The sequence below is a fragment of the Otolemur garnettii genome, unplaced genomic scaffold (assembly GCF_000181295.1).
Source record: "Otolemur garnettii isolate 467f Iridium unplaced genomic scaffold, OtoGar3 scaffold00005, whole genome shotgun sequence".
NCBI lineage: Eukaryota > Metazoa > Chordata > Mammalia > Primates > Galagidae > Otolemur > Otolemur garnettii.
The window spans coordinates 713878-728261 of NW_003852400.1; the positions used below are offsets into that span (position 1 = coordinate 713878).

General features: G+C 36.7%; 1 protein-coding gene across 4 annotated transcripts in view; it reads left to right on the forward strand.

Moving 5' to 3' along the window:
• Positions 1-14384, forward strand: part of NRCAM (neuronal cell adhesion molecule) — an 88035-nt gene that overhangs the window by 10430 nt on the left and 63221 nt on the right. For 2 of the 4 annotated variants that reach the window (XM_012811259.1, XM_012811272.1), the window contains 4 exons: positions 3441-3611; positions 4173-4229; positions 6065-6176; positions 13719-13903. In XM_012811259.1, the coding sequence (XP_012666713.1) occupies positions 3441-3611; positions 4173-4229; positions 6065-6176; positions 13719-13903 (525 nt within the window). The remainder of the gene's footprint in view (positions 1-3440; positions 3612-4172; positions 4230-6064; positions 6177-13718; positions 13904-14384) is intronic. The other 2 variants (XM_012811266.1, XM_012811275.2) reach the window with 1 other exon arrangement.

The window sequence follows — 14384 nt, forward strand, 5'->3', positions numbered from 1 at the left end:
GTAGAGAGGGAACACTGGTCCAAGCCCCTAAGGAAAGAGCATCCCTGATATCTTAAAAAGCAAGGTCAAGTTCACCTGACTGATGGAACCCATGGGGAGGGTGATGGGCAAGGTCAGAAAGGTCACAGGGACTCAATGGAAAGGGTTTTGGCTTTCCTGAGCTAATAGGTCAACATGTTATCATAGAGGTAGCACATGGCGGTGCTTGGAGACTAAGAAACGAGGATGTGGGATGTGAGAAGCCTGTGAAGACATTTCATGTCAAGGTGCCCAGCACGAGTCAGAGATACATGAGTCAGAAGGATGATCCAGGACTGTAATCAGACATGTATGGATCCTCAGTACACAGCTGCTCCCTGGAGCCCGGGGCTGGATGAGAAAATTCAGGGAGTAGATGAGGGGGTAGGTGCAGAGGCTGGAAGACTGAGATCAGGAGCCCTCTAGTGGCCTAGGACTTAGGGAGAAACCAGAAAAGCAAACATTAAGGAGCGGACATTGAGGTGAGAAGAGAACAGAGAGTGACATCCTAGGACAAGGTGAAGAATATGCATCATAAAAAGCAGGGGCCAAGCACGGTGGCTCACACCTGTAATCCTAGCACTTTGGGAGGCCGAGGCAAGAGGATTGCCTGAGGTCAGGACCAGCCTGTTTGAGGCCAGCTTAAGCAAGAGTGAGACCTTATCTCTATAAGCCAGAGTAAGACCTTATCTCTATAAAATATAAGAAAAATTAACTGGGTATAGTGGTGCTCCCTTGTAGTCCCAGCTACTTGTAAGACTGAGGCAGGAGGTTCACCTGAGCCAAAGAGTTTAAGGTTGTAGTTAGCAATGATGAGGCCACTGCACTCTAGCCCAAGCAACAGAGTGAGACCCTGTTCAAAGAAAAAAAGAGAGAGAGAGAGAGAGACAACGTGGTTAGCTGTTTCAAACGTGCTGATCAGGTAACATGAGGAGTGGGAAATAACTATTGAATTTAGCAACATAGAGGTCATTAGTAATGTTGGTAAGAGTCTTAGGTGGAATGGTGGCAATGAACTTAAAATCTTTGTAGGAAATATATTCTATTCTCAGTGGCCTCTTCTGAAATCACAGGCTATATACACATTACTAATGAGAAAATTTCTAACATTTCACCCACATTTTAATTCTTCCTATATAAAAGCAGTCAGAATATATATCACAAAGAAATGAAAAACAAACATGTAAATAGATAATTGTACAAATGTATTTTTCCTATCACTACGTAATAGCTTTTACAGCTTTCGCAAGAATAAGTAGTAAGCCAAATGTAAATGAGTGCTTTATGGCTTCAAGATTAACAAATGTCACTGCCAAAATTAGGCCCAGTATTTGGTCCTTCGCTTTTTATTCCAAAATGATGACTTTGTTACTTAATAAGGAGACACATCACATGTAAAGTCTCAGAATCATCTAAATTCGTAACTAAAATACTTCCCACATTCCACAGCTGGCCATGTCTTTTGCATACATTTTAGGCTGTTGAAAGGCATCTAACCTTTCAAATGGACTTGCACCTGGAATATTAGAAAGATTTAGATCCATATAACATTCCCCTTGCAAAATGACATCATGAAGTCATTTGTATATGCGTACGTTTTTATTCAAATGAAATGCAAAGGAACTCAGAGGGCAAAATGCCACCACCCTTGTGTAGCTCCATTGTCTTAACATTTGTTCCACCAACATCCATCAGTGATAAAATACAGGAGGAGAAACAGAAGACAACAAATATATGCTTGTCTTTGACCTTTTTTATTCATTAGATAAGTATACATTATTTTTCAGAGTTATTTCTAAAACAATCCTTTCCTGGGGGATGAATGACTTAAAACCATGAATTTGCAACTGCCAACCAAACTCTCATCTTGACCACTAAGTTGGTTAACGTGATTAACCAGTTTTCTTTCAAGCTTGGGCTCTTCATTTCTCTGTCTTTTCCTGCCTGTGGGAGCTGCAGGCTTTTAGCCATAATTTTGCATTTTGTGAAATGTTAGACCAAGCACCTGTCACGGGATGAGCATGCCCGCTTGACTCAAGTGGAGAAATCCTGCCAGGAGGAGTAACACCTGCCTGAGGCCACTGGGATGTGCAGATCTCCCAGCTCTCTCACAGTTAAGGCTCTGTGAACTGAATCAGGAGCTCTAGGGTGCATTTTAGCCAGCCAAATGTAAATTCACATACAGATCGTGGTTCCACCTCCTTGCATCCTTCGTCCACTTTCTCCCCTCCAAATAAATTCTGGCACTCCATTACACAGAAGGGTGACTAGAGCTAGCAATAATGCATTATGTATTTCAGATATCTAGAAGAGAAGGTTTTGAATGTTCTCATAACAAAGAAATGATAACTGTCTAAGGTGATGGATATGCTAATTACCATGAGTTGATCATTACACAGTGTATACATGTATCAAAACATCACATGGTACCCCATAAATTTGTACAATTTATTATATGTCAATAAGAGAAAAAGAAAATCTTTCCTCCATGCCTAAGAGTAGATAGGTCCTTAACTGGACCAGAGGGGATATGAATTATCCTGCATGAAACTGGACGGTCAAATGGTTATTCATTTAACCCTTCAGTGAATATTTAAAGGAGCCCCTATGAAGGCCCAGGCACAGTTCCAGTGCTATGACAGAGGCCAAAACAGGTGAAAGTGTCCAGCCTCCTGGAACTTAAATTCTGTGTGGGGAGACGGGCAATCCATCATGCATGTGATAAGTAAAACATGTTATATGTGAGAGGTCATGAGTAATTCAGGAAAGAAAAAGGAGAGGAGGTGAGGGAGGCTGGGCTGAGGGCTTTCTTTAGGGCAGGCTGCAGCATTAAACAGCGTTAGTATTGCATCCTCCTGTTAATGGCCCATTTGCCACCTGATTTTTCTGTTGGGTCATGAGCACAGCCAGGGCTGAGACTCTAGCATGCCTGGGCCTGGCCCGAGCCTAGCTCACCATTAAGTCCTCGTGTAAGTATTTGGTTTCTGACCACTGCTTGTGTGTAGGGGCGACCTATGTTACAGCCTTACAATCTTCCTTAATGCATCTTCTAAAATATGGGTGTATATGTTTTTACCAGTTAGGGAATCATTTTGATATTAGAAAAAGTCACACAAACTTTCTATAAAACATTTTTTGTTGTTGTTTAGTAAAACACTTGCTAAATAAGACACTTCTCTGTATGCCTCCAATCTCACCTCTGCTCCCACTCTGGAGAAATTAGGGTTGAACAGGTACAGTTAGAGTTTTAGTGTGTCATGTATACTGTTTATAGTTATTTGGTTTTACCCAAAGAGCTTTGTAGAGAAAAAATTACATCCAAATGAAGTTCACAAAACCATTGGTAGATACATTTATCTTGCTAATTTGGAAAGCGGCCCCTGTATGATGGAATGATAGGATATCTCTCTGCCTTTCTCTAGCCTTTCAAAGACTTCCACAGAGTGAGAGGGTTTCTCAAGGTCTGAATGGGGACCTTTATTTTTCCAATGTCCTCCCAGAGGACACCCGGGAAGACTACATCTGTTACGCCAGATTTAATCATACTCAAACCATACAACAGAAGCAACCAATTTCTGTAAAAGTGATTTCAGGTAAGACTTCAGCTTCCTGAATCTTTCTGTGAATGATCTTTAAAGGGTTGGCCCTACTTAATGGGCACAATGTAGGGGTGTGTAGCACACCTTTTGGGTGCAGGACGCAACTACCAGAGGGACTCTACCTAACAAAGTCAAAATTGTGACCTGGTTGCTTGTACCCTCACATTAACCTGAAATTGATTAAGTAAATAAATAAATAAATAAAGTGTTGACATACACATTATAAAGAGCATGCATACCTAAGTAGTATAATTTATAGTTTTTGCTATTGTTACCATTACTGGTTCCATGAGAACCTTCTGAATCGGGTGGTGTTCTGAGCACTTATGTGTGCATGATGTCCCACAATGGCTTTTATGGTAGTCCTGCTTTTTACTGGTTGGGGGTGGCTAAGTGAATTAATGAGTTAATCATGTACAGTGTAAAGCAGTGCTTTTACTTGGTCGGGACGGCACTCGATCAGCACAGCTGTATACATTTGTTTTTGTTGCCCAATACTTTTTGACTCGACTCCCCTACTTTTGTGCCCTCTTCATAATATTCTGTTTATTTCAGTGGATGAATTGAATGACACTATAGCTGCTAATTTGAGTGACACTGAGTTTTATAGTGGTGAGTTATGGTGATTGTAACTGACATTCTCTCCTTCATTGTAGAACTTAGTTCACTAACTTCACCTCCATGGCTATATAACTTCTTTATGAAATTCCTGGTTTCATGTTTAACACCACTAATATAAATGTATGTCTCTTATGAGCTTTAGCTATAAATTTCAAGCATGTCACTAGAACATTTTCCATGATGTATGTATAACAGTGAAACTTGTTATAACTGTGTTCATGTAAAGAACCATTTCATGTGATTTGAAAAAAATCTTTCATGTATGTTCAGAACTATATTTCCTATTTTTTATTCTGTTCATAAACTTTTCTTGTGAACTAAATTAGAGTTGGCAGGGTGCTTTCACCTGCTAGAATACTGGCTCATCAGAGCCTTTAGCAACTAACATTAAGTGATTTTCCTAGTAAATCATCACATTGCCTATCTGTTTTTACATTACAGTGTCAATATAATTAGCAATAGCACTTTTCATGGTTTTGTTTTTAGAACCATGTCACTATCTTTAATGGAACTAGACTTTCTAAAAAATAGAGCATGAAACTTCACTCTTTTAAATAGAAATGAATTTTCTTTCCTTGAGGGAAATAATGGTTCTCATGTATAGACTCTATCAGTAGAAATAGTGAATTCCAGGTAGGGGGGGGTCCTCTTTAGTTATCTACAGGCAGAATATCTGCTGTATTAATTTTTTACCCTTAACATATAAAGTAAAACATATTAAGATATCACCAGTGACTAGGACCCTAGACATACCACAACTCCTGGGTTATTTTATTTTTATTTTAATACACTCCTGAAAATTATGGTCTTTAAGACCATTCCCAAAGTGATTTTAGAGGAGTGAATGTTCTCCCCTAGTCTCTAAATTTTTAAGAAAACTTATTTCTCTCAAGTAATATAATACCTTTTCTGGTATTCAGGGATTTTTCCTTCGGAGAAATAAGGGTAATTCATATACTACCTTTTTATTCAGTTTTAGTGAGCATCAAATTGATAATGCATTGAAGTGTTGAAAAATTTCAAGGGCTGTAGAACCTTAAGATGGTGTAATTTCCACATTAAGTTTTTCTGAGAATCCTTCAGACGATAAGGCTACATTTTGAAAAAGTCTCCATAAATAAGAAGGTACCCTAGATGAAGATCTCTGACTTGAACCTTCTCTATTTTTCTATTAAGGAAAGTGATTTTAATTTAACAACTGATTTCTATTTTAATAATTTACACTATTATTCTTAATTTATAGTATAGAATTTACAAGACTTCTCTCAGTAACTCTCTAGTTTGGTTTTGCTTTTTTCCATAAACCTTGCAGTTTGGGGATCTTAATATGATTAATCAGTGGATTTGGCTATAATGCCCCCAGCAAAACTAAAATACCCCTACCATAACCATATCTTTCTGAAAATCCTAACATCTTTCACAAGACAATTAATTTTTGCTTCCACCTGAGCACTAATCATAAAGGAAATGTAGTTGACAGCATGATTTTCTTCTCCACATCAACATGTTGGGGATTAAGTATTCCACAGAAAATTTATAAAAACTTAACCCAAATTAAGAAAATATACAAAAGGGAAAACAATTTTTATTATTTGGGCTTATACAACCATAATTGTTTCTATCCTGGGTAACTGAGTAAGTAATGGCTCTTTGTAAGGCAGAGAGCGTATCTGTTTAGCTTAGCAAATTTTACAATTAATGTTAAATAGTTTTGAAAAGGGATTAGAATTTCAGGCAGCTTCTTTTTTTTTATGTGACACAGTGGATTGTGTTTCCAGAAATACATATTCATAAGTTTTAATGCATATTGATTTTCTTGTTTGCAGCTAAATCAAGTAGAGAGAGGCCACCAACTTTTTTAACTCCAGAAGGCAATGCAAGTAACAAAGAGGAATTAAGAGGAAATGTGCTTTCACTAGAGTGCATTGCAGAAGGATTGTGAGTTAACACTTTCTTTCCTGATGTACATTTCTTATAAAAGTATGGTAGGTTGGTAGAGAGGCATTAATATCATAGGAAGAGTAATTCTAATTGCCTCATACTAATTCTATCAAGCAAAAAATATAGTAATGCTCTCCAAAGTTGACTATGTGAATCTCATATTATTGTTAAACTGTTTTGTTAATGTAATAGTGTTCATGTTGAAATAATCACCTATTATTATAATAAGGATGTATCATTTTTCTATTTGGTAACAAATCACCTCAAAACTTAGTGGTTTAAAAATAATTGCTATTTATCATTGATTCCTTGTCAGAGGTCTGCAGGGTAGTAGAGCTGTACCCAGCTTGGTTCAGCTAAATGCAATGAATGAAACATGCTCCGACATCTGTGAGGTGGCTCATTGGTCAGTTCACGCCTCTTAGGGCCTGTTGTCTATTCTTTGGGGGATCTGTGCTGTTGGCCATGAGTTTCTCACATCCCTCCAGCCATCTCATCACATACGAGGCCTCTTGGCATCAGACTAGCACGTTGTCTCTTCCACAGTTTCCTATCAGCAGGTCATAAGGCTAAGCCCAGATTCTTTGAACTGCTTCATCTGTGCACATCTCAAAATTGAAGCCATCCCAGAACTGATGTGCCTTTGACATAGGTTGCATGGAGGGCTAGCCCAGATTCAAGAGCAACTATTATGTTAGTCCACATTACAGTCAAGTTTCTATATAGATCTCCCACTCATGCCTGGCACAGAGCAGGTACCATTGGTATGGGTACATCTGCTGAAATCCTGGAATGGAATCTCACGAATATGCCGCCTTCACGTGTTGTGATCCCTGCTGCCCTTGACATGGTGACTTACTGTTCTCAGCTTACTTCTTGAATCCAGGAATAAATTTCCTTCAGGAGGCACATGGAGGCCTCTGCTGGTCAAATCAGGAAATCACGCTGTACTATACTCCGCTCTTAAAGCAACTGAAAACCAACAAAACCCTCCTTTAAATACGAGTTAAAAATCCATCCTTTCTGCCAGAATTAAAAAACAAACAAACGAAAACTTCCAATTTTCATCATCATTGCATAAGAAAGTAGTTTAATCTGCCAAACTCTAACTTTGGGGGGGAGGGTGGGTAGAAGTACCTACTCTCACAATTTAGTGACTTCTTTTCCACAATGAGATGTAAAAAACTAAAATATGATTGGTATTTAGAAATTTCACAAAACTCCCAAAGGAATTTTAAAAACTTTGGGATGTTGTAAAATCAAGATTGAGACTCTATTATTTATAAACCAGCAACCATTGGACAGATAGACTCAAGTTATTTCTAATTTTTAACAACTGTACAGTAGGATAGTAGGCATCCGAGGCCATTCATGGCTTTGTGAGGTTTAAACTATGATATTGTCCTTCTATTTTCATTTCCCTCTCACCTTCAAGTCATATGAGATGCAGATTAGTCTGACTATAAGGAAACATCAAACTACATTATGAGATTCCACAGGTATATACTACATAGTATTTCAGTTTTGCAAAATGATTTCACATCCTCTACATTTTTTATATTTATAGCATGTTTTAATTTTAGAATCTATTTCATTAGATATATATGCTCACTTATTTTTATTAAACTGAACAAGCCAAAAACAATTTTACAATCAATTAATCCCATATACATTTCTGTTGACAAATATTGTGATTTTCCTGCAGGCCTGAACTGTGCTTTTTTCATCAGTATCTTCTCAATACACAGCTTGGTGCTTGGCACATAGTTCAGTGCTTAGGAAATGTTTGTGTTGAACAGATTTTTATTTTACCCTCATGAAAACCTTCTAAAGTCATTAGATTAAGTCAAGTATTATTATCCCAATGAAAGCAACTAAGGAAACTAAAGCCCAAAGAGACCAGAGATCCAAGATTAGAGAGAAATTTAGAGAGAGGGATGGAATTTGAGGAAAGTCTTTTAATCCCAAGCCTGTATTCTGACTTTTCATATGTCTCTATAGTTCATGACTTAATAAGAAACAGAGTTGAGTGAGAAATGGTATGAGTAACACATGAGCTATTCTTATCAATTAATAGTCTTAAATGTCACCAACAATGAAACTAACAAATGCTATTCCCCTAATCACTTAATTCACATCATCACATAGCCTGTTATACAATACAATAGAAAGGTTCTTCCATTCAAAATGGAAATGTATATAAAAGTTCATGGGGAGGGGGAAGGAAGATGGCTGACTAGAGACAGCTTTCACCAGAGGCTCCTGTCCAGAGGGAGACATACTAGACAGAAGAGGACTCTGAAGTCAGAAGTGGGAAGCTGAGTTAAGAAAGAAGATAGACAAGTGCACATCGTCTCTGCTGAGGGAAGCTGAGACTCCAAGGAAAGAGGATCCAAGAAAACAAATTCCAGGTACAAAGTCCCATCACTCCCTCAAGTGAGTGCCTCAATGTGGGCTCTCTGTAAGAAAGTAGGGAACAAAAGACCTCTCATTTTACAGCACAGGAGAGGGCCACTAAACACAGAGCCTCCTTCTCCAGGGAGGTCCTACTTGTGAGCGTAGGCAGGTGTTTGGTGTACTTTCAGTGCCAAATTCCTTTGGTGGTCATCCTTCCCAGCATAAAACAAAACAAATATTTTCCCTGCAATTCTGAACTACCAGAACATCCTTACCCTCTTGCCTCATGGTCTGAAGGTGTGCTCCCTAAAGATCTCAGAGTGTTTGGCAATTCCCTGACACTACATATTTGTCAAGGGAAACACTCAACATGAAGAGATTTCAATAATTAACATTTATGTGCCCTACCTGAATGCTCTTTAATTTATTAAAAAAAAAAAAACCCTAATGGATGTGATATCTTCCTGCACTGTAATAGTTGGATTTTAACACCCCTTTGTCAGTTCTGGATAGATCCTCCAAGAAGAAACTAAACAGGCTCAGCGCCTATAGCTCAACCGGCTAAGGCGCCAGCCACGTACACCTAAGGTGGCAGGTTCAAATCCCCAGCCCGGACCCACCAAACAACAATGACGGCTGCAACCAAAAAATAGCCAGGCATTGTGGCGGGCGCCTGTGATCCCAGCTACTTGGGAGGCGGAGGCAGGAGACTCACTTGAGCCCAGGAGTTGGAGGTTGCTGTGAGCTGTAATGCCACGGCACTCTACCCAGGGGGACAGCTTGAGGCTCTGTCTAAAAAAAAAAAAAAAGAAAAAAACTAAAAAAAGAAATAATGCACTTAAACTTGACCCTAAAACAAATGGACTTAACAGACATCTACAAAATAGTTCATCCTAATAAAACTGAATATACATTCTTCTCATTAGCCCATGGATTATCTTCCAAAATTGATCGTATCTTAGGACACAAGTCTAAACTCAGCAAATTTAAAAGAATGGAAATTATTCCTTGTATCTTCTCAGACCACCATGGAATAAAAGTTGAACTCAACAGCAACGGGAATCTTCACACTCAATCTAAGCTTTGGAAACTAAATAACCTTATGCTGAACAGTAGCTGGGTCAAAGATAAGATTAAGAGGGAAATCACTAAATTTTTTGAACAAAATGACAGTGACGACACAAATTATCAAAACCTGTGGGATAATGCAAAGGCAGTCCAAGAGGGAAATTTATAGCATTGGAACCCTTCACCAAGAAAACAGGAAGAGAGGAAGTCAACAACTTAATGGGTCATCTCAAACCACTGAGAAAAGAAGAACATTCCAACCCCAAACCCAGCAAAAGAAATAACCAAAATTAGAGCAGAATTAAATGAAAATTGAAAATAAAATAATCATTCAGAAGATCAATGAAACAATAAGTTGGTTCTTTGAAAAGATTAATAATATTGATAAACTTTTGGCTAGCCTAACCATAAACAGAAAAGTAAAATCACTAATAACTTCAATCAGAAATGATAAAGGAGAAATAACAACAGATGCCACAGAAATTTAAAAAAAAAATCCTCAGTGATTACTACAAAAAACTCTATTCTCAGAAATATGAAAATCTGGAGGAAATGGACCAATACCTGAACACATGCCACCTTTCTTGGCTCAACCCAAAAGAATTAGAAATTTTGAACAGAAAACAAAAAAAAAAAGAAAGAAATTTTGAACAGATCTATATCAAGCACTGAAATAGGATCAACTATACAAAATCTTTCAAAAAAGAAAAGTCTGGGGCCAGATAACTTTACATCAGAATTCTACCAAACCTTCAAATAGGAACTAGCACCTATATTACATAACCTTTTCCAAAACATAGAAAAAGAAGGAATCTTCCCCAACACATTCTATGAAGCAAATATCACCTTGATCCCCAAACCAAGAAAGGACCCAACAAAGAAAGCAAACTATAGATTAATATCATAAATGAATAGTGATGCAAAAGTACTCAATAAGATCCTAGCTAATAGAATTCAATGGCACATCAAAAAATTTATACACCACAATCAATTTGGTTTTATCCCAGGGTTACAAGGTTGGTTCAACATACGTAAATCTACAAATATAATGCACCACATGAATAAAATAAAAAACAAAGACCATATGATTCTATCAATTGATGCAGGAAAAGCTTTTGATAATATCCAGCATCCTTTTATGACTAGAACGCTTAAGAAAATAGGCTTAGACGGGACATTTTTTAAACTGATAGAAGCCATCTATAGCAAACCCACAGCCAATATCATATTGAATGGAGTAAAATTGAAAATATTTCCATGGGTGGTGCCTGTGGCTCAAAGGAGTAGGATGTTGGCCCCATATGCTGGAGGTGGCAGGTTCAAACCCAGCCCTGGCCAAAAACTGCAAAAAAAAAATTTTTTTTTAAAAGAAAAAAAATTGAAAACATTTCCACTCAGATCTAAAACTAGACAAGGATGCCCATTATCTCCACAGGTATTCAACATAGTAATGGAAGTCCTAGCCATTGCAATCAGGCAAGAGGAGGGGATCAAGAGTATTCCAATGAGGTCAGAAGAGATCAAACTCTCACTTATCATGGATGATATGATCTTATAACTGGAAAACCCCAAGGACTCAACTACAAAGCTCTAATAAGTGATCCAGGAAGATACAACAATAGTCAGGCCAAAAATATAATCAAAGACTCTATTCCTTTTACAGTAGTGTCAAAAGAAGATGAAATACCCGGCAATTTATCTAACAAAGGACACAAAAGATCTCTATAATGAGAATTAAGAAATCCTAAGAAAAGAAATAGCTAATGATGTTAACAAATATAAAAACATATGCTCATGGCTGAGAAGAATCAACATTGTTAAAAATGTCCATACTACCCAAAGCAATCTGCAGATTTAATGCAATCCTTATCAAAACACCAATGTCATACGTTAAAGAACTTGAAAAAATAGTACTTCATTTTATATGGAATCAGAAAAAATCTCAAATAGCCAATACATTACTTAGAAATAAAAACAAATCAAGAAGTATTTCAAATAGTATATAAACCAGCACATTGCACCCCATAAATGCATTAATGTACACAGCTATGATTTAACATAAAAAAAAAAAAGAAGAAGCAGCATCACATTACCAGACTTCAGGTTATACGATAAATCTACAGTGATCAAAACAGCATGTTACTGGCACAAAAACAGAGATACAGATATATGGAACAGAATAGAGAATTTAGAGATGAACCCAGCCACATGTCATTATTTGATCTTTGATAAGCCTAACAAAAACATACATTGGGTCAAAAACTCCCTGTTTAACAAATGGTGCTGGGAGCTGGCTAGCAATGTGTAGAAGACTGAAACTGGACTGTCAACTTTCACCATTAACAAAAATTGATTCTCATTGGATAAAAGATTTAAATTTAAGATATGAGACTATAAAAATCTTAGAAGACAGTGCAGAGAAAACACTTGAAGATATTGGCCTAGGAAAATATTATATGAGGAGGACACCCCCACCCCTGGCATTTGAAGCAATACCAAAAATATATTACTAGTATCTGATCAAACTAAGAATCTTTTGCACAGCTAAGGGCCCTGTAAATAAAGCCAACAGACAGCCTTTAGAATGGGAGAAGATTTTTACATGTTATTATTCTGACAAAGGTCTGATCACTACAATCTATAGAGAACTCAAATTAATCAGTAAGAATAGAATAAACAACCCCATTTCTTTGTGGATAAGAGATTTGAACAGAAACTTCTCTGAAGATGACAGGTGAATGGCCAACTAACACATGAAAAAATGATCATCATCTTCAATCATCAGAAAAATGCAAATCAAAACCACTTTGAGATATCACTGAACTTCAGTGAGATTAGCCCACATCACAAAATCCCAAAACTGAAGATGTTGGTATGGATATGGAGAAAAGAGAACACTTCTACACTGCTGGTGGGATTGCAAACTAATACAGCCTTTTTGGAAAGCACTATGGAGAATTCTCAAGGAATTAAAAGTTGACCTACTGTTTGATCCTGCAATTCCATTACTAGGTATCTACTCAGATGAACAAAAATCATTTTACAAATAAGACATTTGCACAAGAATGTTTATTGTAGCCCAATTCATAATTGCCAAGTCATAGAAGCAGCCCAAATGCTCATCAACCCATGAATGGATTAACAAATTGTGGTAGATGTATACCACTATGCAGCCATAAAAAAGATGGAGCCGTTACATCTCTTATGTTTATCTGGATGGAGTAGGAACATATTCTTCTCAGTAAAGTATCTGAAGAATGGGGGAAAAGTATCCAACATACTCAATACTATTATGGAACCTATATATAATCACTTACACATTCATACAAATGATAGAACACCAATATAGTCAAAAAAAAAAAAGGAGGAGAGAGGAAGGAGAAGGCAGGAGAGAGGGTAAGGTAAAGTGGAGGGAAGGTATTTGATAGGATCTCACCGAACATGCACACTGCAAGGGTACATTTTAAAACAACTCAGAGTATATTATAAATGTCTTTCCATAAAAAAATAAGTAAGTGAGGTGATGGTTATGTTAATCAGTTTGATTTAAGCATTCCACATTGTATATCAAATCATCACCTGTACCCCATAAATGTATACAGTTATGATTTAATAAAAATTAAATTTAAAAAACTTCATGGGCAGAGATATGTTTATTAGCTTTTTGTTTATTTTAAATTCTAACTGATAAAAAATTCTAACTCAGTATTATTAATGAAATGGTAATCCTTTTGATTGATATAGTACCTTTGTAAAAAATTTCCGGAAATTCATCATTGGTCAGAACTCTTAGGCCACTTCAGTAAAGAAATTCATGTTAGCATTCACACTACATCACTGAAGTCAGAGTTTATGGTATGCCATAAATTAGCATAGTCCTGATTATGTGAAAGTTTAAAACTTTGAGCATTATTTGTAAAAGGGTGATGCTAATTAAAATATCTATAAAATCTGTCATATTTCTCATGATCTTTATATAAAGATTTCTTATAAGCCTACATGAAAATTCACCTTCAAAAGCAATCACAGGTGGACTTATTTCTTTCTAACATCATCATTTATTTATCCTATCAGGCCTACCCCAATTATTCACTGGATAAAAGAAGATGGAACACTACCTGTCAACCGGATGTCTTATAAGAACTTTAAGAAAACTTTGCAGATCACTCATGTTTCAGAAGCAGACTCTGGAAATTACCAGTGTATAGCAAAAAATGCATTAGGAGCCATCCATCATACCATTTCTGTTACAGTTAAAGGTATATCTTTACTTAAAATATACTCCTCTTGCCTTTATGAGAAATCAAGAAACTTCAATTAAACATGCCTTTCACCATGTTCTTTGGTAATGATAAATGTAAATTTATATCAACATTTATGGTACCTTGAATCTCTTCTCATTGCTATTCATCTAAATCAAGTTCATCTAAATCAGGTTAAAATTTTACTTCTTAAAATCTTCCTCACAGAAGAATTCCAATTAATAAATGTAAAACAAAGGAGAGAAATAGAATCTCACTATTAAAATCATACAGTAATAACTGCTATGTGTAAGATCCATCGATGAATATTAAAATTAGTGAGTGAAACTTTAAGGGGAAACAGAATATTTCCATAGCTTCAAAATGTTTCTCTCCCCTCCCCACACACACAATGTTAATTACTTAGGCAGTTTTAAGTTCACAATTTTTTTTTATTGTTGGAGTCATTAAAGGTACAAGAAACCAGGTTACACTGATT